Source organism: Eufriesea mexicana, unplaced genomic scaffold (genome assembly GCF_001483705.2).
Source record: "Eufriesea mexicana isolate 0111107269 unplaced genomic scaffold, ASM148370v2 scaffold2551, whole genome shotgun sequence".
NCBI lineage: Eukaryota > Metazoa > Arthropoda > Insecta > Hymenoptera > Apidae > Eufriesea > Eufriesea mexicana.
In genome coordinates this window covers 105,554-129,766 of record NW_016910623.1, presented here as the reverse complement: position 1 = coordinate 129,766, position 24,213 = coordinate 105,554, and the positions used below count along the sequence as shown (strand labels likewise).

Sequence of the window (24,213 nt, the reverse complement as noted above, 5' to 3'; positions counted from 1 at the left end):
TTAAAACTTCCTACTGTAGGACCCTACCTGACCTGTCACCTAATTCGAGTCCACTGGATCGCGGAAAATTTCGAGTTCTAGTTAAAATTTCCTACTTTAGGACCCCAGCTGACCTGTCACCTAACTCAGGTCCACTGGATCGTGGAAAATTTCGAGTCCTAGTTAAAATTTCCTGCTTTAGGACTCTACCTGACCTGTCACCTAACTCGTATCCATTGCATTGTGGAAAATTTTGAGTCCTGAGTACGAGTAATTCCTGCACTAGAACTCTGCCTGACCAGTCACTTAACTCAGGTCCACTGGATCGCGGAAAATTTCGAGTCCTAGTTAAAATTTCCTACTCTAGGACCCCACCTGACCTGTCATCTAACTCGGGTCCACTGGATCGCGGAAAATTTCGAGTCCTAGTTAAAATTTCCTACTTTAGGACCCTACCTGACCTGTCACCTAACTCAGGTCCACTGGATCGTGGAAAATTTGGAGTCCTAGTTAAAATTTCCTACGTTAGGGCTCTACCTGACCTGTCACCTAACTCAGGTCCACTGGATCGTGGAAAATTTTGAGTCCTGGGTACGAATATTTGCTACCCTAGGACCCTTCATGACTAATCATCTAATTCGGATCCAATTGATCGTGGAAAAGTTTGAATTCTGGCTATAAATATTTTCTATTCTTGGACCCTACCTAACTAGTCACCTAATTCGTGTCCACCTGATCGTGGAAAATTTTTAATCCTAGTTACGAATATTTCCTACTGTAGGATCCCTCCTGACTAATCATTTAACTCGGATCCATTTGATCGCGGAAAATTTTGAATCCTGGCTATAAATATTATATTTTGTATTCTAGGACTCTACCTGACTAGTCACCTAACACGAGTTCACTCTATCGTAGAAAATTTTGAATCCCGATTACGAATATTTCCTGCTTTAGGACCTAGGTCCTGTTCTCTGCTGTATCCGTCCTCATTTCTGCGAAATTTTTCCTAGAAGGAGGATCCAAATTCGTGAAAATGTCACGTGATGACTAATAACTCCGTCGTTTGACAATAATTTCGCGATATTTAGAAGCTCCACGTGTCAAGAATTTCTTTTCTAGCATCAATTCAGTGGGGACCCATGTAGCAGTTTGAATAACTGATTTTGGATGTCCTGTTAAACATTCTATGACTCGTTGATTCTTCCTTTCAACGGGAGTATCATCGATTTTCTTGTCTTCCTTTATTCCGTTTATTCCACCTTGAATAATTTTTAATGAATTTTTTGGTTTAGTCATTTAACTACGGTTATGGTATATATGTATAGCGTTGATGTGTTACGAGTAGAATTTCGACCTTGTGCCTATCTTGCACAGGCTGTTACCTGTCTAATCGAACGCGATGATAAAAATCAGTCTGCTCTGTCCTCGATTGCGTGGTCTATGAAACAGATCGGAATTCGTGAAAACGTGTATAATTAAAAGGTTGGTACTCGGAAAAATTATCGATACTCGTACAAAATGAGACATTTTAATCCAAAAATTAAGTGTGCCTCACTAGAGTCCATCTCTGATGAGTCCATTACTCTTTGGTGCCAAATGAAATGAAATTTAGATACTCCATATGTCTAATATTCTTTTCCCTGTTGAATTCGAAAGTGGAAATAATAAAAAAGAAATCGATGCTCTTACAGAAAAGACATTTCAGTCCAAAAATTTAGTTTCTCTCACGAGAGTCCATCTCTGATGAGTCCATTATTCTTAGGTGTCCAACGAAGTGACATTTAGAAACTCGATATGGTAAATATCGATCTGAAAGGTAAAAATAACAAAAATATTGTTAGCCTCTTTGCGTGGATACTAGCACACGTGTGTACCATTAATTTTTCGAAAATTCTGATTAATATGAACGAAAAGAGAATTGGTACCAGTTGGAGGAGCATTCGTTATAGGATCCTTCAAGGATAAAATTCGACAAACCTCGTTGTTTGTAGCCGTTAGTAGTGGTTTATTCTGGTCTATAATCACCGTTTCGAAATTATTGCAATGTAAACGCGAAAAGGGATTCGTCCCTGAAGAGGTTGAACGACGACAGAGTCCGCGAACCCCGACATCCTCGATCCCGTGTAGAAGGTTGGACCAGAGGAGACTGATTCTGTGAAACTCGAAACTTTCTTCCGGCGATCGCGTCGATTTTAAGAGCAGCGACGGCGGGCAGGAAGAAAAATGTTAATAGAAGACGAAGGAGGACCGATCGGGTGGAAAGGAGACGTGAGCTGGATCGAACACGCACGCACACACCGAGCGGATGCACCTGTACCTTGCCGCATGGTTCGATCTCGATATCGAGAACTCGCCTTTAATGACAGCCACTCGTAACGCAGGATCACTCGTCCTTGCAACCTGCCAGGATCCTTGCCCCTCGCGCGCCGTTGCGTCAGTCGCTCCGCGTGCCTCTTTCTCTGCGTGTTTGCTCGCGCCCGAGCAATTCCTCGTATCGCGGCCCGCACACCTTCCATTAATTATCCACGCCGGTGCCTATCCGCGTCGATCGCGGCCCCGACGCTTGTAGATCTCGCGCGGACACGGCGATTTCGTCAAACACCGCGCCGATTTATCAAAATCCGCTCCCTTCTCATCAGCTATGCAAATATTCCTCCTCTAGGCCAACCTTGTCGAGTCTTTGCTTTCTCTGGGATCCTCTGAGACTCTTTGGGTTCCTCTGAGATTCACTGGGATCCTTTGGGACTTTTTAGGTTCCTCTGGGACTCACTGGGATCCTTTGGGGTTCACTGGGTTTCTCAGGGATCCACTGGATTTCCCTGGGATCCACTGGGTTTCTCAGGGATCCACTGGATTTCCCTGGGATCCACTGGGTTTCTCAGGGATCCACTGGGTTTCTCAGGGATCCACTGGATTTCTCTGGGATCTACTGGATTTCTCTAGGATCCACTGGATTTCTCTGAGAGTCGCTGGATTTCTCTGAGAGTCACTGGATTTCTCTGAGATCCACTGGATTTCTCTGGGATCCCCTTGGGAATTTTTGGGATCCTCCTGGGATTCTTTAGGGTTCTTTGAGTTCCTCTGGGATTCTTCCGAGTTCTCTGGAATCCTCTGGGATCCCCTTGGGAATCTTTGGGATCCTCCTGGGATCCTTTAGGGTTCTTTGAGTTCCTCTGGGATTCTTCCGAGTTCTCTGGAATCCTCTGGGATAATACTGGGATCCTCTATGGTTCTTTGGGTTCCTCTGGGATTCTCTGGGATTCTTTGGAGTTCTCTAGGATCCTCTAGGATCCTCTGGGATTCACTGGGATCCACTGGGATCCTCTGGAGTTCTCCAGGGTGCCTTGGAATCTTCTGGGATCCTATGGGATCGTTTGGGCGTAGTTAATTCAAAGGATCATTCAATTTTCTGCGAATTTTTTTACTTTTTATTTATTTTTTCGCGTAAACGAAGATTCGCGGAATTCGGAGTGGTTTTTTCGCAGCGGAATCGCGTTACGCGAATTTACGTCGGAGAAGGGAGGTAAACCGTGGATTTTCGCGACGAGCAGAGAGGGAGGATGGAGGGAGGAAGGCAGAGATACGGCGAACATTTTTGTAACGACATTTATTTCCGTGGCATCGCATAATGTACTCTAATTATAACCTTTTTACCCGAGATCACTCGCCGCGATAGAAAATTCCTCGAATTATCCTGTTATTAATCGGAACGTGTCCGTGATCGATGCATCAAAGATCGGTGATTTTTCCAGTTGTACGGTTACGTTTCATCGACGTATCGTCCAGCGTTAATTGTCCCGGCCCGAATCGGCAATTTCACCGATTCTGCAACGCTCGGGAAATCGCCGTGCCTGTTTAATAAATAAATAATATACCCGCGATAGCGACTTTCTAATCTGGCCAGACACTCGGCCATAAAACCCGCGCTCGTAATGGTAACGCTCGTGTTACGTTTGCACGATCTACGAGTAGAAGAAATTTCGCGGCAGATTAATGTTTCCAACTGATCGCGATAATGGCCGAGTTTTGCTGGATAATGCTTGTTTAACATAATTCGCGGATACCTTTTATCCGGGTATTAATTTATTTACTACGCGCTGCTTCGCGATATTTTTCCCTCTTTTTCCACGCGAGACACAGAGGAAAAGGAACGGCGGAGATTAGTCACGGAAGATTGCCCCATTTCCAGAGGATTTATTTTTTTTCCCACAAAAAGATTCTTCCAGTTCCCGGTTCAATAATTCATAGAGACGGTAATCGATTTTTATTTACACTGTTTGCGTTATTTTCTCGTCCCCACGCTCGATCTCTTATTTATTCCGAACACTCCGTGCGTTTGCTAGACCAGCGAAGCTTCTTGATTCCGAGGTGCCGCGATCTAATTCATATCTCGCGTGATAGTTTCGGGATTTAGTCGAACTTGGTTTGAGAGAAGCTTCTAACAGGATTTGCATTGCGATCGCTGCTTTCAGGCGACGAGCAATACCGGGGCGCAGGAGGATCCAGCAGCGGAAGTCCTCCAGCGAGTCTGCTGGTGGTTCCTCAGCCTTTGACCGTGAAACCCTCTCATCCGTCGCATCTGAACCCTCATCTGGGTGGACCACACTCTCATCCGCCGAGAAAGTACCAGTGCAAGATGTGTCCACAGGTGAGTGATGGAATATTCCTCGTATTTCTTTGCTTTGTCTCCTCGTTCGCGGAAAAATCCCTCGAGATTCTGGAATTTAAGCTAACTCGCGTGGATCGTGTCCAGAAACCAGGGAAAATACCTTCGATTACGGGCGCTTGCTCGAGCCCTAAATAAGTAGGATTTTATTCAGGATGTTTTTAACGAAACCTTTAACAGCGTAAATAATTACTATGATTTCCAATTTCCGTGATTTCCTCAGTCTGCTAGTGGAGGTTAGTAAAGCGTTAGGGTGCAGAAATTATTAGCAAGAGTGTCGCGAAGATGTAAAAATTCGTGGGTATTGGAATTTTTCTTGAATTTCGCCAACGAAGGAACTACGGGATCCCATGGAAAAGTAAGCGTGGAAAAAAGCGAGGAAAAAGTGAAACCAACGAGGAAGGAAGGAGCAATAGAGTTCGGGGGTGCAATTAAGCGAGCCTTAGCTCGTTGGAAACGTAACTGGACATTTTTTCCATTCTTCCGTGCCGATAATGGGTCGTTTTATGGCGCTTCAACCCTTTACGGTGTCCCCTTAGGCCTCGTACGCACAGTAGTGGCTGATTTTTACCGCAGGTACACTCGTGAGGCCGCGATTCAACAAAGCCACGAGGGTTATTCGGCTCTCGCCACTGTTATAAAACACCGGCCATTCAGCTGGCAACCACTTTTCTCCGTTCCTGGTGCAATACACCATGGAAACACGGGGAGACACCCCCTCTGGCTTCCTCCTTTCTAATTTCCTCCCTATCTTTCGCCGCAGTCCCAGCGTAATCTTCGCGTACGATATTTTTTTCTCCTTTAATCACGTATAAATTTCACTTTTCCTCTTAATTTTTTCGCAAATCCTTCCTTTAACCGGTACTGTAAAGGGATTCCAATTTCCCCCTCTCCTCGTTTGTCGCATTCCATCGATTTTTAATTTGTAATTTATTATAGATCCATTATTTATTTATTAATTCTTTCTCTATCTTCCACCATGGTCTAATTTATTATTCGTGGATGAAACATCAATTACAATAAGAGAAATTTTTTATTTAATTACGAAAATGATAATATTATTAGATATTATCATTTTATTATTTTCCCCCTCTCCTCGTTTGTCGCATTTCATTGATTTTTTATTTACACCTTTATTAATTCTTCCTCTACCTTTCACCATGGTCTAATCTGTTAGACGTGCATGAAATATTAATAACAATAAGGACAATTCTTTATTTAATTACAAAAATGATAATATTATTATAGTTTAAATTAATTTATGGTAAGCTAATTTGTTTACATAAATCAAGGGATCAAAACCTATTGGATTGTTATAGTCATTTCAATTTCTATAGGTTTTTGATTAAAATTTTCAGTTATATTGACATTTTCGACTAATGTCAATTCGTGGTGAGCTAATTTTTCTACATAAATGAGGGATCTAAACCTATTGAATTATTACAGCCATTATCAATAACAATAATTGTTATAGCCAGTATCGATAACAATAAGAACGATTCTTTATTAAATTACAGAAAATGATCAAACGCAAATATTAAGTATAAATCTAATTAATTTATCACAATCACATGCTCGCACCTCTTTTCACTATTAAAACTCAATTGCAACTGACCTATGCCAAATCACTCTCATTTGATTCTTTCTTCTTTCATACATTACATGTACATACACAATTCACACAACACCTCGATCATTACGCACATAATCATTTATCACGATAACCTGAATTCATTAAATATTGCCATCCCGTGCATACTTGTTCTACCCTTTCTTACAGACATCACTCCTTTATTATATCAACAGATATATATTTAAAAATCTACGTAACCATTACCACAATCTCCCCCTTGGTTTCATAAATTTTTACACACACAAAGTTTTTAAGATTTTCTAATAAACTTGGTCCACTCAATGTTTTTGTCATACAATCTGCATCCATACTTTGGGTACATGTGTCATTCTCATTATATAATTTGATATAATTTCCTTAATAAAATGACACTTAATATTTGTGTTTTAAACTTGATATTTGAGTTTGATCATTTTTCTAATTTAATAAAGAATTGTTTTTATTATTATCAATATTTCATCCACCACTAACATAATTTTATCCTATAGTATATTTCCTCCCTTCAATGATATACAAATTTTATTTCAATTTATCTATTTTTCAAAGATATTCTTTCCCATTTTCTCAAGGCTCAAAGCCTTTGTCATGCAATCCTCATCCATACTTTCTTTGAGTACATGAGTCACTCTCACTATATAATTGGATACAATTTCCTTAACAAACTGACACTTCCTGTTTAAATTTGCTATTCGTGTTTGACAATTTTTCTAATTTAATAAAGAATTGTTCTTATTGTTATTAATATTTCATCCACCACTAACATAATCTTCTCCTATACAATATTTCCTCCCTCGAAAGATATATTTAATTTAATTTCAATTTATCTATTTTTCAAGTATATTCTTTTCCATTTTCTGCCCCCGATTAATTTCCCAAAATTCCGAAGCTTGGTATCATCGTGTCGTGTACAAATATATTAACAAGCTAGGTCGTTCCTCCTCGTCTTTTCGGTAGCTAAAACCATTTCCACCTCCGTCACGATCTTCCCCGCGACTGGGGCATTTCTGAAAAAAAGAAACTAGACAAAAGTGCATAAATTCCGCCCCCCTGCCGCCCCCCGGAGCCTCGCCTGACTAGCATTTCCCGTCCCGTGCGTATCTCGTCCGTCCGTGTATCGATTTTATTTCTATTTGAACCCCCCGCACCCCCGGAAGTCGACGACGTGCCCGACGTCTGAGGGCCTCAGGTAGAGGAAGGGGTTGCACCAGCGTGTTTCTCGAAATCGAGCCTGTCGCACGGCTCGTTTACGACGAGGACCTTGCCGTTTACATCTTGTAATCCAACGACAGAGCAGAGGATTAGCTCGTCGAAAGGCCGGGGATTATCGCGCTTTCCGGCGCGCTTAATCGCGAAAACACACAAAAACACGCGCGGGGATCCGGCGGTGTTTTGCAATTAGTCGCGTCAACGAGTCGACGAGCCTGCGTCGCGGTGCCTTCCCCGAATCCAAGGATTTCTTAGACGCAAACGCGATTAGCCGCGTTAACTTCGTAAATGTAATTAGCGAACTATCCGAGCACGGGGGAATTACGCGGTGACTCGACATTGTTCCACCCCTCGAAATCGCGCGATTTTACGCGAAACGCCGATAATCGCGTCGCAGTTTTCCATTTTCTCAGCGAAAGTCGAGTACCGAGTCGATCGACCGATTTTCCAACTTTCTGCTGGCTAACTTCCTTCTCAGGCTCTTCCGCTTTCGTATTTTCGTCTACCGATTATTACTGGTATTAAATAGGGAGAAATCAGGTCAAAGGATTGTCCTAATTAGAATAGTAAAGTATATATTGATGTATATTTTTTTTTTTTATTTATTTTGTTACACTATCCATGCATTTATATACATGTTACATACTACACATGCGAGAGGATATGAGAGGGTGACACGAGTCAGGAGGAAAGGACAAATGTAAAATGTGTCATCCTTTTCCTATGCTCGCGATGTGTGTGTAATTTAATTTAATTTGACATATATAATTTAATTTGGCGAATTTATGATGTCTTCTCGATTACGAATCGCTTTGGATGGAACTTCGAATAGTTCGATTACGAATTCGGATAAATTCGAGAAAATTAAAATTGAAAATGTAGAAGGTCCATGGAAGGTCACGAAGGTCAAATTTCACGAGTCGATTGAAAATTGAAATCGTAGAAGGTTCCACCATTTGAATTTCCTTCTTTACATAATTCTAAAGATGTTCAATGGGGTTTAAATCGTATAATTGTGTCAATCATGCGTGTCCCTGTTTACATCATCCTTTCCCTATGTTCGCACAGTGGCGATACATATATAATTTAATTTAATTTGACATGTATAATTTAATTTGGCGAATTTATGATGTCTTCTCGATTACGAATCGCTTTGGATGGAACTTCGAATAGTTCAATTACGAATTCGGATAAATTCGGGAAAATTAAAATTGAAAATGTAGAAGGTCAATGAAAGGTCACGACGGTCAAATTTCGCGAGTCGATTGAAAATTGGAATCGTAGAAGGTTCCACCATTTGAATTTCCTTCTTTACATAATTCTAGAAATGTTCAATGGGGTTTAAATCGTATAATTGTGTCAATCATACGTGTCCCTGTTTACATCATCCTTTCCCTATGTTCGCACAGTGGCGATACATATATAATTTAATTTAATTTGACATGTATAATTTAATTTGGCGAATTTATGATGTCTTCTCGATTACGAATCGCTTTGGATGGAACTTCGAATAGTTCAATTACGAATTCGGATAAATTTGGGAAAATTAAAATTGAAAATGTAGAAGGTCAATGAAAGGTCACGAAAGTCAAATTTCGCGAGTCGATTGAAAATTGAAATCGTAGAAGGTTCCACCATTTGAATTTCCATCTTTACATAATTCTAAAGATGTTCAATGGGGTTTAAACTGTGAAATTGTTTGTAAAATAGCAATTGTAAAAATCGGAATCGTGTAGATTGAAGCTCGAAGAGGGAAAAAATGTAAATCGTAAAATTGACAATTGGCAATGGTCGTCGAACGGTATTAAAAAATTCGACGAGCATAGCGATTGGCCAGGCGTTAAGTATCGTTTGGCCTGGTGCAGCAGGTAGCGGAAGGGTTGAGCGGTGATTTTGGAAAATTGAGCTGTCGTGAACGTTTTTCCGCCGCGTTTACGACCGGATTTCACGGGTACATCGGAGCATAGATTCTCTAACCCTTTTCCCTTCGGCTGTTTGCAGATTTAAAAAAGTCCTCTAATCCCTTAACTGCCTGCACGACTGAGCGCGTAAGCCGAGGTCCAGTTGTACTTTCTCTGCTTTCCCCTTTGTCTTTTTTCCTCCCTCTGTCTCCTTTCGCTTATTATAACCTGACGACAATCCAGGCTCTTTGGATTATCGGACATCGCCCTTCGTTCCTGCATTTTTAATAGATCCGCTCGGAGAGTCTCTCTTTCTCGCGCGTGGCAGCTCGAAATCGTTGTAGAATCTTCTTTGACAGCGAGTCATGTGGTATAGTCATATTGGGACATTGGTATATAGTCGTATTGGTATAGTAGCGAGTCAAATTGCTATATTGACATATAGTCACTTTGGTATAGTAGCGAGTCATATTGGTATATTGGTATATAGTCACTTTGGTATAGTAGCGAATCATATTGGTATATTGGTATATAGTCACTTTGATATAGTAGCGAGTCATATTGGTAAATTGGTATATAGTCATATTGGTATAGTAGCGAGTCAAATTGCTACATTGGTATATAGTCACTTTGGTATAGTAGCGAGTCATATTGGTAAATTGGTATATAGTCGTATTGGTATAGTAGCGAGTCAAATTGCTATATTGGTATATAGTCACTTTGGTATAGTAGCGAGTCATATTGGTATATTGGTATATAGTCACTTTGATATAGTAGCGAGTCATATTGGTAAATTGGTATATAGTCATATTGGTATAGTAGCGAGTCAAATTGCTACATTGGTATATAGTCACTTTGGTATAGTAGCGAGTCATATTGGTAAATTGGTATATAGTCGTATTGGTATAGTAGCGAGTCAAATTGCTATATTGGTATATAGTCACTTTGGTATAGTAGCGAGTCATATTGGTATATTGATATATAGTCACTATGATATAGTAGCGAGTCATATTGGTAAATTGGTATATAGTCATATTGGTATAGTAGCGAGTCAAATTGCTACATTGGTATATAGTCACTTTGGTATAGTAGCGAGTCATATTGGTAAATTGCTATATAATCACTTTGGTATAGTAGCGAGTCAAATTGCTACATTGGTATATAGTCACTTCGGTATAGTAGCGAGTCATATTGGTAAACTGGTATATAGTCATATTGGTATAGTAACGAGTCAAATTGCTACATTGGTATACAGTCACATTGGTATAGTAGCGAGTCATATTGGTACATTGCTATATAGTCACATTGGTATAGTAGCGAGTCATATTGGTATATTAGTATTTATATAGTCATATTGGTATATTCCTACCAAGGAATCAGGAACCTTATCGCTGGCAAATAAAATTATTACTGGCTGGGAAGCGTTTAGAGGCAAATTGCGAATTTCGTCATTTCGTCATTTCGTCATAGAATTTTGCTATCAAGGGGCTTAAAATATTCCCGAATATTGGAAATAACTCGTTAACACTTTGACTGCCACGTTGGTCATTGGTAACGTCACTGAAGCGTTTGAACTACTTACAATTGTAAAAATTGAATGAAAATTGACAGTTAGTCGATTGTCAACCGTTACCAAGGCACCACGGTGGTCACCCGTGACCGCCAATGAGATAAACGCTCCATTGGGTGTTGAAGAACGCTGCAAGAATTTTGTCTTACATCGCCAATTTATTATTATTTTGCCATTACATGCTCTGAATAATAAAAATACTCCCATGGCATCCTGAGCGAATGTGATTTCGGCGTGGCAGTCAAAGAGTTGAATACGATCGTAACTGTCAGTGGTAACATCGTTTACTCGAACACGGTGGCTAGCTCTTGGAAAATTGGGGGGTCGTAACAAAGCGGACGAAGAGGAACGAGTAGAACTCGAAATTCGAGGAAATTAAAACGATTAACGAAGACGAGGATACTAGTAACGCGCTGTACTCACGTTGAATGGAAGTAACGTTTATTCCAACTGATCGTTTGACCGATCGACAATATTCGGAGGGTACAGGGGGGACGAGCGCGGATGAAGAGGAACCTAGGCGATGAGGAAGAAATTGGGAAAAATTGGAGAGAGAAAATCGTGGTCGAGAGAGGATAAACGGACAGGCGGAGAGACGTCGCGAGCAATAGAGGAGGATAAAGAATGTCTGGGAGAGGAAAAGAGAAGGAAAGGAAGCGGCTGAGGCTGGAGAGAGAGCGAAGGACGCGCGGCGCAACATACCATAAGACGGATCGTTAAAATTTAATGATATTCACCGAACGGTTATAGAATAGGACAGATTATCATAGGCCGGAGGCCAGTGAAACACATCGTGCCTGATCTGACACATATACCTTGCTCGTTTCCGTTGAAAAACAACAATTATTGCCTGCCATTAAGCGAGCAGGCCGCGAGAGATGGAGCGCGATACAAGAGCGGACGGATTTCGCTGGCGAGTATCGTAACGCGTTACAAGCGCTTTATGCGCGTTATTGCTTCGATACCGGTCCCAGGATCGGATCTATAGACCGGGGCCCGGTCGCTGCGAACGTTTTATCCCCACGATTTGGACCACCGCGCGAGTGTAATCGGGCGACTTTTCGAAATCGGCCGATTTCAGTTGCCGGTGAACCGGCCAGCTGCGTTCCTCGCGGATTCATTTTCTTTTACGACACGCCGACAAACAGTGTATGTGCAATTAATCGAAAGCGGTTTGCGATCGTTTCACGTCGTTACACCGCGGCGACAGTTGGCTAACTTTCGGGAGAAAAAGATCGCGTCCAGGTATGCGAGTTTTATGATTGACGGTTGGTGCCACTGATTTCCTCCGTCCCGACGATAATGGCGAACGGAAGCTCGGTGAAAGCCGCTCCGTCGACGGCCATCGGGTGCACGCTTAATTATTACCCATCGCGCGTGTTTAATTACCGGGTATTGTTCCACCGTCCGAGCCTCGTCTGCCTTCTCCGTTGACTCCGGCATTCCGAATCGAGAACGAGTGTAAGTTTCAGGATGCAAATCTCAAGAAAGTCGTAATTCCTATGCACGCGGAACGGTTCAAGGCTCTCCTGATGGATGCAAAGTTCAACCGCGACGCGCCTTTAGTCTCTACCGCTGCGATATCGAAGAAAGCCAGCCACTCTGTCAACATTCCTCTCTCTGCTTCTCTCTCTCTCTCTCTCTCTCTCTCTCTCTCTCTCTCTCTCTATTTCTGCGTGTGTAGAAATTTTAAGAAGAAGAAAATGAAGAATTTCTGGGTGAGAAAGTGGAGAAGAATGGAATGGAAGATGGGGATGTTGCTGGGTGTGGAGGTGACGAGGGAACTTGGGATCCAGTTCGGATGGATCGCGACAAAGTGGCAACGTCCATCTCCCGTTCGCGTGCAGCTCGCCACGAGGACCCTCCTGGTAGCTCCCTTCGATACCCTTAATTCGATACTAGTCACGGCCCGATCCCGTGGTCGTCGGCGTCGATAATTGAGGAAGCGGCGGCGAGATTAGCGAGTGGGGGGTTGCAGCTGCTTCGTTATTATGATTTTCTTCATTAAATGCCGATCAAGGCAACGCTTTAATGGCTTTCTGGGTCTTATCAGCCGCGGCAAATAAGACGAGCTCTCACGCGCATAAGCCCGACGAGCAGCAGATGAAGAGAGAGGTGCGCGACCCGCTTATTCGTCAGCCGCTTATTTCAATATTACAGTGTAATAAATAGCGAGCGGACTCGCCGAGGATTAAATCGACGAAAATTACAGATGCCCGATCTTGGTGGGAAGGGATGGCGGCGGGCCGGCAGGGGAAAGAACTCGGCTGGCAAATTACATAGATCACGTGCAACGGTATATTCGCGTACCAACGAATTTTTCGTCCACGTGTGCTCGTGCAGGGACCAACAGACCCAATAAACACCGGCCTTGAAACAAGGGGTTGACGAGGTAAATCGGTACAATTGCTCTCTAAACTGTGACAGCATTTTACTCTATACTGGGCGATTAAATTTATTTATTTGTTTAATCTGTTATCCGTATACAAAGATTGGGAGAATGCAGAAAATTAGAATTAATCCGAAAATCTTGTATTTCTATCTTATATTTGCTCCTCGTTGACCAACCACCCATTAAATATCGGACTTGAAACAAGGGGTTGACGAGGTAAATCGGTACAGTTGCTCTCTAAAACGTGACAGCATTTTATTCTATACTGGTTGATTAAATTTATTTATTTGTTTAATCTGTTATCCGTATACAATGATTGGAAGAATGCAGGAAATTAGAATTAATCCGAAAATTTTCTATTTCTATTTTATATTTCCTCCTCGTTGATCAATCTCTCAATAAATATCGGCCTTGAAACAAAGGGTTGACGAGGTAAATCGATGACAGGATTTTACAGTATGGCGACTAATTAAATTTATTTATTTATCTAATCCGTTATCTGTATAGAAAAATTAGGAGAATGCAGGAAATTAGAATTAATCCGAAAATCTTGTATTTCTATCTTATATTTGCTCCTCGTTGACCAACCACCCATTAAATATCGGATTTGAAACAAGGGGTTGACGAGGTAAATCGGTACAATTGCTCTCTAAAACGTGACAGGATTTTACTGTATACTGATCGATTAAATTTATTTATTTATCTACTCGGTTACCCGTATACGAAAATTAAGAAAATGCAGAGAATTAAAATTAATCCGAATATTTTCTGTTCCTGTTTTATATTTCCTCCTCGTTGATCAATCTCTCAATAAACATCGGCTTTGAAACAAGGGATTGACTAGGTAAATCGGTCCAATTGCTCCCTAAAACGTGACAGGATTTTACTGTATGCTGATCGATTAAATTTATTTATTTATCTAATCGGTTTCCCATATAGGAAAATTAGGAAAATGCAGAAAATTAGACTTAATTCAAAAATCTTCTATTTCTATTTTATATTTCCTCCTCGTTGATCAATCTCTCAATAAATATCGGCCTTGAAACAAAGGGTTGACGAGGTAAATCGATGACAGGATTTTGCAGTATGGCGACTAATTAAATTTATTTATCTAATCGGTTATCCGTATACAAAGATTGGGAGAATGCAGAAAATTAGAATTAATCCGAAAATCTTGTATTTCTATCTTATATTTGCTCCTCGTTGACCAACCACCCATTAAATATCGGATTTGAAACAAGGGGTTGACGAGGTAAATCGGTACAATTGCTCTCTAAAACGTGACAGGATTTTACTGTATACTGATCGATTAAATTTATTTATTTATCTACTCGGTTACCCGTATACGAAAATTAAGAAAATGCAGAGAATTAAAATTAATCCGAATATTTTCTGTTCCTGTTTTATATTTCCTCCTCGTTGATCAATCTCTCAATAAACATCGGCTTTGAAACAAGGGATTGACTAGGTAAATCGGTCCAATTGCTCCCTAAAACGTGACAGGATTTTACTGTATGCTGATCGATTAAATTTATTTATTTATCTAATCGGTTTCCCATATAGGAAAATTAGGAAAATGCAGAAAATTAGACTTAATTCAAAAATCTTCTATTTCTATTTTATATTTCCTCCTCGTTAATCAATCTCTCAATAAATATCGGCCTTGAAACAAAGGGTTGACGAGGTAAATCGATGACAGGATTTTGCAGTATGGCGACTAATTAAATTTATTTATCTAATCGGTTATCCGTATTCAAAGATTGGGAGAATGCAGAAAATTAGAATTAATCCGAAAATCTTCTATTTCTATTTTATATTTCCTCCTCGTTGATCAATCACTCAATAGACATCGGCCTTGAAACAAGGGGTTGACGAAATAAATAAGTCCAATTGTTCTCTAAAATATAACAAGATTTTACAACATGACGCCTGATTAAATTTATTTATTTATTTAATTAGTTACTCGTTCGCAAGAATTAGGAGAATACAGAAAAATAAAATGAATCCAAACATCTTCCTATTTTATATTTCCTCCTCATTGATCACCCACCCAATAAACACCTGTCTTAAAACGTGGGGTTGACGAGGTAAGTCGCACTAATTATTCTGTAAAACCTGACAGGTTTTTACAGTATTGTGATCGATTAAATTTATTTATTTATCTAATCGATCCGCCGTCTACAAAGATCAAGGAATACAGAATATTAGAATGAATCCGACCATCTCCTGTCTCTAATTATTATAATAAATCACTTAAAATTAAAAAATTATGTATATAATTATTATATCAAAATTTTTAATTCTTATAAAATCAATTTTTAAATTTATTTTACATTTCCTCCTCGTTGACCAACCCCGTACAGACAGCCTCTGTTTTCCCTGAAAAATCTGAAAATCGTGAATTGATATACGCGGAAAATTCTCCAGAAATTTTTCCGCAATTTCATACGCGTTTCCGCGATATAAAAATGCAGGTAATCGGGATTCGCGAACCTGTAGGGTGGAAGAACAGGAAGAATTCGATGTAGGGGGGTGAGAAGGCGTGAGGATCAGGGATGAAATCGTTGGAGGAAGGGTAGTGGTGGCTTAATCTCTGGTCAAAGACGATTCGGCGAGTTTGTCATCGCGCAGACGGTGGTTCAGGACGGAGTTTCACCACGGAAAAAGGAAAAAGAAGAAGAGTCGAGGGGGTCGGGAAAAAGGAAAAGAGGAGACGGCTGTGGCGGTTCGCTTTCGACGATAGTTAATAATTAGCGTTACGACGAACGATATGTGGCGGTGTGTCGGACGCTGCTCGACGTTCGTTACGTATTATTTTACAGCCGGACGATGATTCTTATTGTAATTAAGCGGCCAGCGGACCCGGCCGGGGGAATCGTAAATTTCGAGTTTATGGAGACGGACGGGAACAGCGTGGTAATATTAATCGCGCATCAGCCGTAATGGCGAGCATTGGACGCATTGTTTCGACGGTACTCGTTTTTCCTCTTTGCCAGTGCAAAGTCGGATTTTTCAGACTGGACTACCGAAATCTATGGTCCCTGGGGAGGAGAGCAGAGGAGGGGGTCGAAGCTCGAGAAGTCAGGAATTTTTATCCCCTTGATTTTAAACAATGAAGGAATATTTAATTTCGATTAAACTCTATAGACTTCCATTCGAGATAAAATTGTACAAAAATTGAAGAATTTTCTCGTGACGAGTTAAGTTAGGCTCGTTATTGCAGTGTGAAAGGTTGAAAAGATAGAAAATTTTAAGTATGAGGGGTTTGCAGGACCTTGTGTCGTCCTTATGGTCGCCGTTATGGAGACATCGATAATTCTTCTTTTCTTTTATTTTATGCTTGAAAATTATAATATATTTTAGAACTAATTATGACTGACTAAGTTGATATAAAAATTCGCGAATCTCGTTCGAAAAAATACTGTGTTTTGAAAAATCATGGAATATTTAATTTCGATTAAACTCTATGCACTTCCATTTCAGATAAAATTGTACAAAAATTGAAGAATTTTCTAGTGACGAGTTAAGTTAGGCTCGTTATTGCAGTGTGAAAGGTTGAAAGGATAGAAAATTTTAAGTATGGGGGGTTTGCAGGACCTTGTGTCGCCCTTATGGTCGCCATTATGGAGACATCGATAATTCTTCTTTTCTTTCATTTTCTGCTCGAAAATTATATTTTAGAAGTAATTACGACTGACTAAATTGATATAAAAATTCGCGAATCTCGTTCGAAAAAATACTGTGTTTTGAAAAATCATGGAATATTTAATTTCGATTAAACTCTATGCACTTCCATTTCAGATAAAATTGTACAAAAATTGAAGAATTTTCTAGTGACGAGTTAAGTTAGGCTCGTTATTGCAGTGTGAAAGGTTGAAAGGATAGAAAATTTTAGGTATGGGGGGTTTGCAGGACCTTGTGTCGCCCTTATGGTCGCCATTATGGAGACATCGATAATTCTTCTTTTCTTTCATTTTCTGCTCGAAAATTATATTTTAGAAGTAATTACGACTGACTAAATTGATATAAAAATTCGCGAATCTCGTTCGAAAAAATACTGTGTTTTGAAAAATCATGGAATATTTAATTTCGATTAAACTCTATGCACTTCCATTTCAGATAAAATTGTACAAAAATTGAAGAATTTTCTAGTGACGAGTTAAGTTAGGCTCGTTATTGCAGTGTGAAAGGTTGAAAGGATAGAAAATTTTAAGTATGGGGGGTTTGCAGGACCTTGTGTCGCCCTTATGGTCGCCATTATGGAGACATCGATAATTCTTCTTTTCTTTCATTTTCTGCTCGAAAATTATATTTTAGAAGTAATTACGACTGACTAAATTGATATAAAAATTCGCGAATCTCGTTCGAAAAAATACTGTGTTTTGAAAAATCATGGAATATTTAATTTCGATTAAACTCTATGCACTTCCATTTCAGATAAAATTGTACAAAAATTGAAGAATTTTCTAGTGACGAGTTAAGTTAGGCTCGTTATTGCAGTGTGAAAGGTTGAAAGGATAGAAAATTTTAAGTATGGGGGGTTTGCAGGACCTTGTGTCGCCCTTATGGTCGCCATTATGGAGACATCGATAATTCTTCTTTTCTTTCATTTTCTGCTCGAAAATTATATTTTAGAAGTAATTACGACTGACTAAATTGATATAAAAATTCGCGAATCTCGTTCGAAAAAATACTGTGTTTTGAAAAATCATGGAATATTTAATTTCGATTAAACTCTATGCACTTCCATTTCAGATAAAATTGTACAAAAATTGAAGAATTTTCTAGTGACGAGTTAAGTTAGGCTCGTTATTGCAGTGTGAAAGGTTGAAAGGATAGAAAATTTTAAGTATGGGGGGTTTGCAGGACCTTGTGTCGCCCTTATGGTCGCCATTATGGAGACATCGATAATTCTTCTTTTCTTTTATTTTATGCTTGAAAATTATAATATATTTTAGAACTAATTACGACCGACTAAATTAATATCAAAATTCGCGAATCTCGTTCGAAAAAATACTCTATTTTGAAAAATAGTGGAGTATTTAATTTTAGTTAACTCATAGACATATATACCATTCACGATAAAATTGTAGAAAAATTGTAGAATTTTCTCAAATTTTGAACGTATGTTAAAACACGTGAAGTATAATGAAATTTTGGTCGTGCGAATTCGTAACGAGTTAGGCTCGTTGTTGAAGTGTAAATGGTTGAAGGGATTAAAAATTTTAGGTATGGGAGATTTGCAGGACCTTGTGTCGTCTTTCTGGTCGCCATTATGGAGACCCTGATAACTCTTCCTTTCTTTTATTTTCTGCTCGAAAATTGTATTTTACAACTAATTACGACTGACCAAATAGATATAAAAATTCGCAAATAACGTTAGTTTAATTATTTTGCATTAAGGTCTTCGATCAACCTCCTCAAAAAATAAAGAATTCGCAAGAAAATTTCGTTTGCATCTATTTCCTGATCTTCTTCTTATCTTCGTCGCCATTTTTCTAATTAACACGACTTCCAATCGAAATCTTTTTCCAAAATATTCTATATTCTTTATTACAACTATTATTCAACGTTTATCCAGATCCCAAAAAATTAAAATCGAAACGATTCAACAACCGTCACATCGTGCAGAAAAATCTCGCGAAAATGGAAAACCCCAGACACCGAATTAAAAATTTCCAAAGCAAATAACATTGGCGAATGCGAGATTGGATCGTGCGAAAGGCGGTTGGCAACAACTAGGAGAGCATCGATCACGCGAATAGTCTTAATAATATCCATCTCTGGGGGACGGGAAAAATTGCGCGATAATTGCGATTGCCGCTATCATAAATAACTCGCTTTAGCCGGGCGTATCCGAGCACGACGGGCCTGCGACGGCCGCAGATGCTCGATAATAATCACCGTCTTAATAATTTTTCCCGATCGCCGATATCTCCGCGAGCATCGGCGCTACGGAGGAATTAAGCAAACGAGGGTCGTCGAAAAATCGGGAAGCGGCGAGCGGATACACGGTGCATTTGCCCGGCACGGAAGTGCGTTTACCCCGGCGTGATTCGAGGAGCGAGCGAAGCCGAGCGAGGAATGAACTCGCGGCCGATATTATTCCGCGAATAATTTCCGCGGCGCGGTTAACTAGATCCGCGTTGCGGTTTCCCGTTGCGGGCCGCGGCCGGTGCTCCGGTGCTTCGCGATCGATCAGCCGATCGATCGAGGCTTGCCCGGCCAAGATGATGATGGCCTGCGAAAACGGAAAAGGAGCAGAAGAAAAGGGAGCGGTTTGATCGAAAAGGAGGGCAAAAAGCGATCCGGAGGGCCGATGGAAACGAACGGAAAAGGACGAGGCCATGCCGCGTCAAGGATGCGCAACGTGAATCGCAGAGGTCGATGAATGAAGGCAAAGGGTGATAAGGATGGCGTGGAGAAAGTGAATGGCAGGGAGAACACAAATCCTTGCAGATATCCTGGAAACCAGGGTCCAAATACGTATATAGATCTTCTCGATCCACTGTCCATCGACGTTACAAATAAATATATGGAAAGATTTCGAATTCTTGGCAATTTTGACAAAGACAGGGGTAATTCTGGTAGCAAACGCGTAGATAGAGAAGCAACGAAGACGAGAGGTGATATGGAGACACTCCAAAAATCAGTGTGGAAATACGTATATAGATCTTCTCGATCCACTGTCCGTTGACTGGACAAATAAATATTTAGAGAAATTTCGACAAAGACAGGGGTAATTCTGGTAGCAAACGCGTAGATAGAGAAGCAACGAGGACGAGAAGTGATATGGAGACATTTCAAAAACCAGTGTGGAAATACGTATATAGATCTTCTCGATCCACTGTCCATCGACGTTATAAATAAATATAGGGAAAAATTTCTAGTTTTTGGAAATTTTGACAAAAACAGGGCTAATACTGGTAGCAAACGCATAGATAGAGAATCAACAAGGACGAGAGATGATATGGAGATATCCCAAAAACCAGTATGAAAATTCCTATATATCTTTAACGTATACACATTTTCTCGATCCACTGTCGGATTTTACAAATAAATATATGGCAAAATTTCGAATTGCTAGAAATTTGACAAAGACAGGGGTAATACTGATAGCAGATAGATAGAGAAGCAACAAGGACGAGAGATGATATGGAGATATCCCAAAAACCAGTATGAAAATTCCTATATATCTTTAACGTATACACATTTTCTCGATCCACTGTCGGATTTTACAAATGAATATATGGCAAAATTTCGAATTGCTAGAAATTTGACAAAGACGGGGGTAATACCGGTAGCAAATGCATAGATAGAGAAGCAACGAGAAGTGATAGGGACACATCTCGAAAACCAATATGAAAATTCCTACATATCTTTAAAGTAGATACATTTTCTCGATTCACTGTCTGTCGACTTGACAAATAAATATACGGAAAAGTTTGGAATTCTTGTAAATTTTGACAAAGACAGGGGTAATACCGGTAGCAAATAGAGAAGCAACAAGGACGAGAGGTGATAAAGAATACACGGAGAGAGTGTTGCAGCAGAGCTAGAGTAAAATCAGCCATTGCCGTGGCCAGGCAACGATTCGAGAGATCGTCGATCGGAGGAAGGAACACGAAGAAGAGGAGAAGAAGAAGGATGGAAGAGGAGGATGAGGCAGGATGCTGTGCTCGTCACGGTACACTAGCCCCCGGACTTGAATCTTGGGCCCCCCGGGCACGGAGGTGCATAGCTTCATTCACCAGCCAGCCACTTTTTTACCCTTTCTTTTTCCCTCTTCTCTCCTTATTTCTTCTTATTCCCTGTCCCCTCCTCTTCTGGCCGGCAAGAGTGCACTGCCGCTGGAAGGACGCCGGATCGAGGGGAAACGACGCCGAAGAGATTACAGTGTTGCGAAGTGACAGCCCGCTCGATTAGTGACCCCTCTTCCGTTTTTAAGACGTCTTCCATCGGCGAGTTTTTCTTCTCCTGCACAGCCACTCTGCGGAATTTTAGGCTCGGGCAGGGCATCCCGATGAAGGGTTGTTTTCCAAACTACAGGGATGCTGGCTCGCGAAATAAAGGGGAATTTTCTCGCGCTGAAATTGCGCGCCGCTCGCGTTACCGAGGTAATTGCAACTCGATCCTCGGTACAATCTTCGCTTCTGTATTTCAAATTTTCGAATACCATCTATTTTTTTCATCCTTTCCATTTTCCCGTAGCCGATTTTTTAAACTATTCCTCGACGTCGCCTATTTTTATTATTTTTATTATTTTTATTATTTTTATTATTTTTATTATTTTTATTATTTTTCGTATTCGGAATACGTAGGTTGTTAGATACACGTTCATTGTCTCCTTATAGTAGTCCCTGTCACTCTTCCTCTGTCTTTCCTGCGGATCTACGTTGCTGAATGGGTAGCAAGGAATATTCAAATTTTTCAGGCGGATCGAAATGGTACAATTTTTCAAATTATACGTCTGCTCAGGCCGCTGCATTCTACCGACGTTTCTTCGCTCGATCAGTAATATCACGTTCTATTCGCATCCTCGATCGAAGTGCCAGTCACTCAGCCGTGGCTGCGTGTTTCTTGCAACAGTGTCTCTTTTTATCAGGCTACGTGTGCCTCGGCTTAGTTACACCTATCGGTCACCCGATAATCTCGCGACGATTTGTTTCTAACGCGTTGGCCGATTTAAACGCGTTCGCGGTGATTTCGTTGCACGGATGATCCAGATGCTCGATGCTCGATCTCTCGAAACGAGTTCTCGGTCCGACAGTGATGCACCACGTACGAAGCTTCCCAAAAACTCCCGTCCCCCTCCGCCTCATCCGGGACCGTGAAACGCGAGGAGAGGAGGGAAGTTGCAAATGTACGCGGAATCGTGCATAACCGCGCGTACTTATCGCTAAGTGCACGTGCATACAGTGAGAGAAACGAAGGTTTCAACGTGGAGAGAGGATGGAGCAAACTCCGCTTAACGCGTCCCTGATACAATTACATTTACAAACGAGACATTTCGGCAAAAAGAAAGCCATCGCCATGGCCAATTGGGAGAGGGGGGCAGCCGCAGAAAGAAGCAACACGCTCTCCTCGACGTGTGAGGGTACATCTCCGACAAAGTGGTAGGGAGAGGCTCACCTGATCACGCACCACGGTAGCGAGAGGCCCGTCATTTTTTCCACTCGATTCTTTTTTATCCCCCTTTTCGCCTGCTACCGCGAGAGGGGCAGAGAAGAAAGGGACCGGCGAGGCATCGCCGGAGAAGCGCGGGCCCTGGTCCGTCTCAAAAACATCGGCTTAGATCTAATTTTAATCGAGTCTCCGCCGCGAGGCGTGCTCCGCACGAAAATCTCGCCCGGGGCCCTTCTGTCCCCCCGGGGCCCGATCCCCCGGGCCCGCTTCGCCGGCCAGGCTGCGCCAGAGTCGCGTGACCCGTCGATTCTCGAGCGATCTGACTTTTCGAATAATTTCCACTCGGAAAACGCGATACATATTCTTCCTCTTGGTACTCGAGAATTTTTTGGAATTCTCTGCACCGTCTCAAAAACATCGGCTTAGATCTAATTTTAATCGAGTCCTCGCCGCAAGACGTGCTCCGCACGAAAATCTCGCTCGGGGCCCTGGTCCCGGTCCCCTGGGCCCTCTTCGGCGGCCAGGCTGCGCCAGAGTCGCGTGACCCCTCGATTTTCGAACGATCTGACTTTTCGGATAATTTCCACTCGGGAAACGCGATACATATTCTTCCTCTTGGTACTCGGGAATTTTTTGGAATCGTCTATTCGATAAATTTGGAAATCTGTTCCAGGAAAGACGAAATAATCCCGGGCCACCTGTGCATATGTATTACCCTGTAGAGAATTCGATCAAACGGGCCCACGCGAGGGCCAGGACGGGCGAAATCGAATGAAAACGAAAAGCTGCTGCCTTACCGAATGGGTCAGGTTGTCTGCCCCTCTCTTTCTCTCCGGTTTGTTCAAGGGGTCAGGTGGGGCCCAGCGGCCAGTGCGCGCAGCGAGCCTCCCACGCCAAACAAAAGTCCTTAAGCCTTAGACTGAACATGATACCCCATTTACCTCTATGTACTAAATTTCTAAGTCCGATCTTGGCCCCTCCACCCTTATGTACCTATCCCGGCACAATGGCCCCCTCCCACGCGGTTATGTAACCGTCCGTCTGTCCGTCTGGCCCGCGTTCGTGTGTATACGCGTCTTGCCAGAAAAGCTTCTTTCTGTTCGCGTGAATGGGCCGCGGCCCTCTCGGGATCCAGCCGCACGATAGCTTTCTCGAACTCGCCGGTGTGAACGCACTCTCGCCGGGATCCCGACAGCGGAAAGGGACGATCCACGGGATCGAGATTACACGATGGACGACGATTCGACGCCTGGCCGAGGAAACGCCGATGAAAACCGCCATTTTCCGGCAGGCCGCGCTCTCTAGACAGCCATCCGTGGCTCTTCTCGTACTCGCGCTCTTGTGCATCCTTGCGTCCCTTCAGGATCCTCTGTCGGAAGCTAGTTATCGGTAAAGAGTGGTGTTCCTAATACCAGATTTAGACTTACAATATTGCTCCACAATGGATATACTGGGTAGAAAAATAATATACTTATTTAACAATATTATCAGTTTTAAGACCGAATTGTTCAAATTGTTAGAGTCCACATAACAACATCTTGTCATTATTTCATTAATTATTATTACTTAATCTTGCTCAACTTCATTTTATTTTTCTATGTAACTCGGTGCAGTGTTGTACCCTTTGTTTTCCTCTGTATAGCTTTTCCCATTTCGTGTGTACATGTTTTCATATCGCTTTATTAAAGAAGGCTTTGTACAAATATATTTGTACAATTGCTCTATACGGATTCTCAGTAC

At 41.4% G+C, this 24,213-nt stretch overlaps 1 protein-coding gene across 1 annotated transcript in view; it reads left to right on the top strand.

Moving 5' to 3' along the window:
- LOC108550225 (zinc finger protein rotund) overlaps positions 1-24,213 on the top strand; it is a 258,860-nt gene that overhangs the window by 160,088 nt on the left and 74,559 nt on the right. Inside the window, exon 5 of the mRNA XM_017903920.1 lies at positions 4,452-4,627. Within this exon, the coding sequence (XP_017759409.1) occupies positions 4,452-4,627 (176 nt within the window). The remainder of the gene's footprint in view (positions 1-4,451; positions 4,628-24,213) is intronic.